The sequence below is a fragment of the Austrofundulus limnaeus genome, unplaced genomic scaffold (genome assembly GCF_001266775.1).
Source record: "Austrofundulus limnaeus strain Quisiro unplaced genomic scaffold, Austrofundulus_limnaeus-1.0 Scaffold1996, whole genome shotgun sequence".
Lineage (NCBI taxonomy): Eukaryota > Metazoa > Chordata > Actinopteri > Cyprinodontiformes > Rivulidae > Austrofundulus > Austrofundulus limnaeus.
The window spans coordinates 14,901-16,930 of NW_013954398.1; the positions used below are offsets into that span (position 1 = coordinate 14,901).

The 2,030-nt window shown below is 40.5% G+C and overlaps 1 protein-coding gene across 2 annotated transcripts in view; it reads right to left on the bottom strand.

The window, feature by feature from the left end:
- The window catches only part of rmdn3 (regulator of microtubule dynamics 3), a 25,498-nt gene that overhangs the window by 11,098 nt on the left and 12,370 nt on the right, over positions 1–2,030 (bottom strand). For both annotated transcript variants that reach the window (XM_014034157.1, XM_014034156.1), the window contains one exon: positions 870–1,176. In XM_014034157.1, the coding sequence (XP_013889611.1) occupies positions 870–1,176 (307 nt within the window). The remainder of the gene's footprint in view (positions 1–869; positions 1,177–2,030) is intronic.

The window sequence follows — 2,030 nt, forward strand, 5'->3', positions numbered from 1 at the left end:
TGTCTATATATATATAGACAGACTTGAAAGATTAATTTTATCTTTTTAAATGTCTTAAGTCTCAGTTCTGATTAATAAATATATGAATATCCAGCTGGTCAGAACTCATGGATTTGTATGAAAAAACACCTGTGAAACGCAAAATACTTAGTTTAAGCCAATGTTTTAGTCATTTAAATTTGTTATCTATTTTAAATTTCCATAATTATAAAATTCACAATTTCCTCAGCTTTATTTTGAACCATAGTTTGTAAAAATCGAGCAAGAAATAAAGAAGTTATAAGAGTTTTTCATCAGGATGACGCCTCACAGTCCATTGATCTCCATTCATTTTGTTGAGGCTCCTCAATGCAGAACAGATGTCCAGTGTGTGCATGTCAACGTAGCTAGCAATGCGCTAGCCACGCCCAATCCAGTAATATATATCAATGGTCTGGTGTCACCGGCGAATGGCAGCCTCACGTCTGTCAGTCTGCAGAGCAGCTGTGGCTAAAGTGTAGCTTACCACCATTAGTGTGTGACTGGGTAATTACCTGTAGTGTGAATCGCTTTGGAGTTCTTGGACTTGATAAAACTCTATACAAGTTCAGGCCATTTAGTATTTAAAACAGTKAGCAGAAAAAAAATGTGACTGAAACTACATTTGAATGGACTAGTGTCCTGATTAACTCATTTTAACCTGAAAAAACAAACACCTAAAGATTAAACATTTACACGCCAAGTGGTTCAAATTCTCATCAATACATTATGTTGGAAACCAGAAACCTCAGACCTGCTGCACCCTTTACCTACATCTACATTGTAAGAAGTAATTCCCACAGGGGAATGATTGGTCTCCCACAAAGACCAGTAGGAGACCACTTCCTCACCTCTGGTCTGTTCTCCAGCAGCAGGCGAAAACCCTTCGCTTTTAAACTTGCATCTCCTGTGTGGAGGATGTCACTCTGAGCCAAGAGGAGAGCCAGCTCTCCATTAGGAACCTCAGGCCCCAGCTGCAGCCTCCCCTCATCCTCATCCTCCTCGTCTTCCTCTGGGGATTCTTCTTGACGGAGGGTGAGGACGGTGGCACAGCTTCGGTCTTCCTCCTCCTCCTCCTCTTCCTCAGACTCCTGCTCCGGGTCTTCTCTGTCTGTGTCTCGGTCTGTGTAGTTGGACTCAGCACAGGCTGTAGAGTACCTGCAACATGTAATAAACACACATTCACAGGTTCCTTTGGATTGAAAGTTCATTTTGAACGCTGTGTGKCTTTACTAAAATTGGCTGAAAGTGATAAAAATGAGATGTTAAACTGGAATGATTAGAGCAAAAATTAAAATTAATTTAACAAATAAGCCTAATAGTAAAACTAACAAATTAGTCAACCTGGACGGGTTCTCGAAGTCTTTACAGATATTTTTAACACATCTTCATCTCTTTATGAGGCTAGTCATCCAATTATCAAATGTATATGTGGGTACAAATAAAGTTGATTGGTTGTAGGGCTGCAACAACAAATCGATAAAATTGATAAAAATCGATTATTAAAAGCGTTGGCAACAAATTTCATTATCGATTCGTTGTGTCACGTGATTTATGCGTCCCTCGCAGTGTCGCGGAGCCGTTTACGTCACCCGCAGAGCGTTGTCAATGCTGGCTGACCTAAATAAAGTTTAGGAAGAAAAAAGACTCTACCTGTAAAGAGCCGCCCTCTCCGAGACCAGTGAAAAGTAGAGACTTTGAACTTTAAACCAGTTTATAAATCGTGTTGTTAGGCCAAGTAGATCCGAAGTTATAATAAAAAGTAAATGCTACATTTAATTATTTTAAATGACGGATTTGATGCGAGCCACGTCGCGAGGAGGAAACGCGTCCCGTGGCGAAAAAAAGTACTTCAGTCCTTCATCTGCTTCCTCCTCTCGGGCCAGAAAAATAAAACCCTTGTCTTTTTTCTGACCGATGCTCAAAGTTATTTGATAAGCAGCAAAAAGGTTTAGGACGAAGGGGGAAAAAAAAGATGCAGCATAACTCCTGGTCTGACTCAGTGGGGGGGG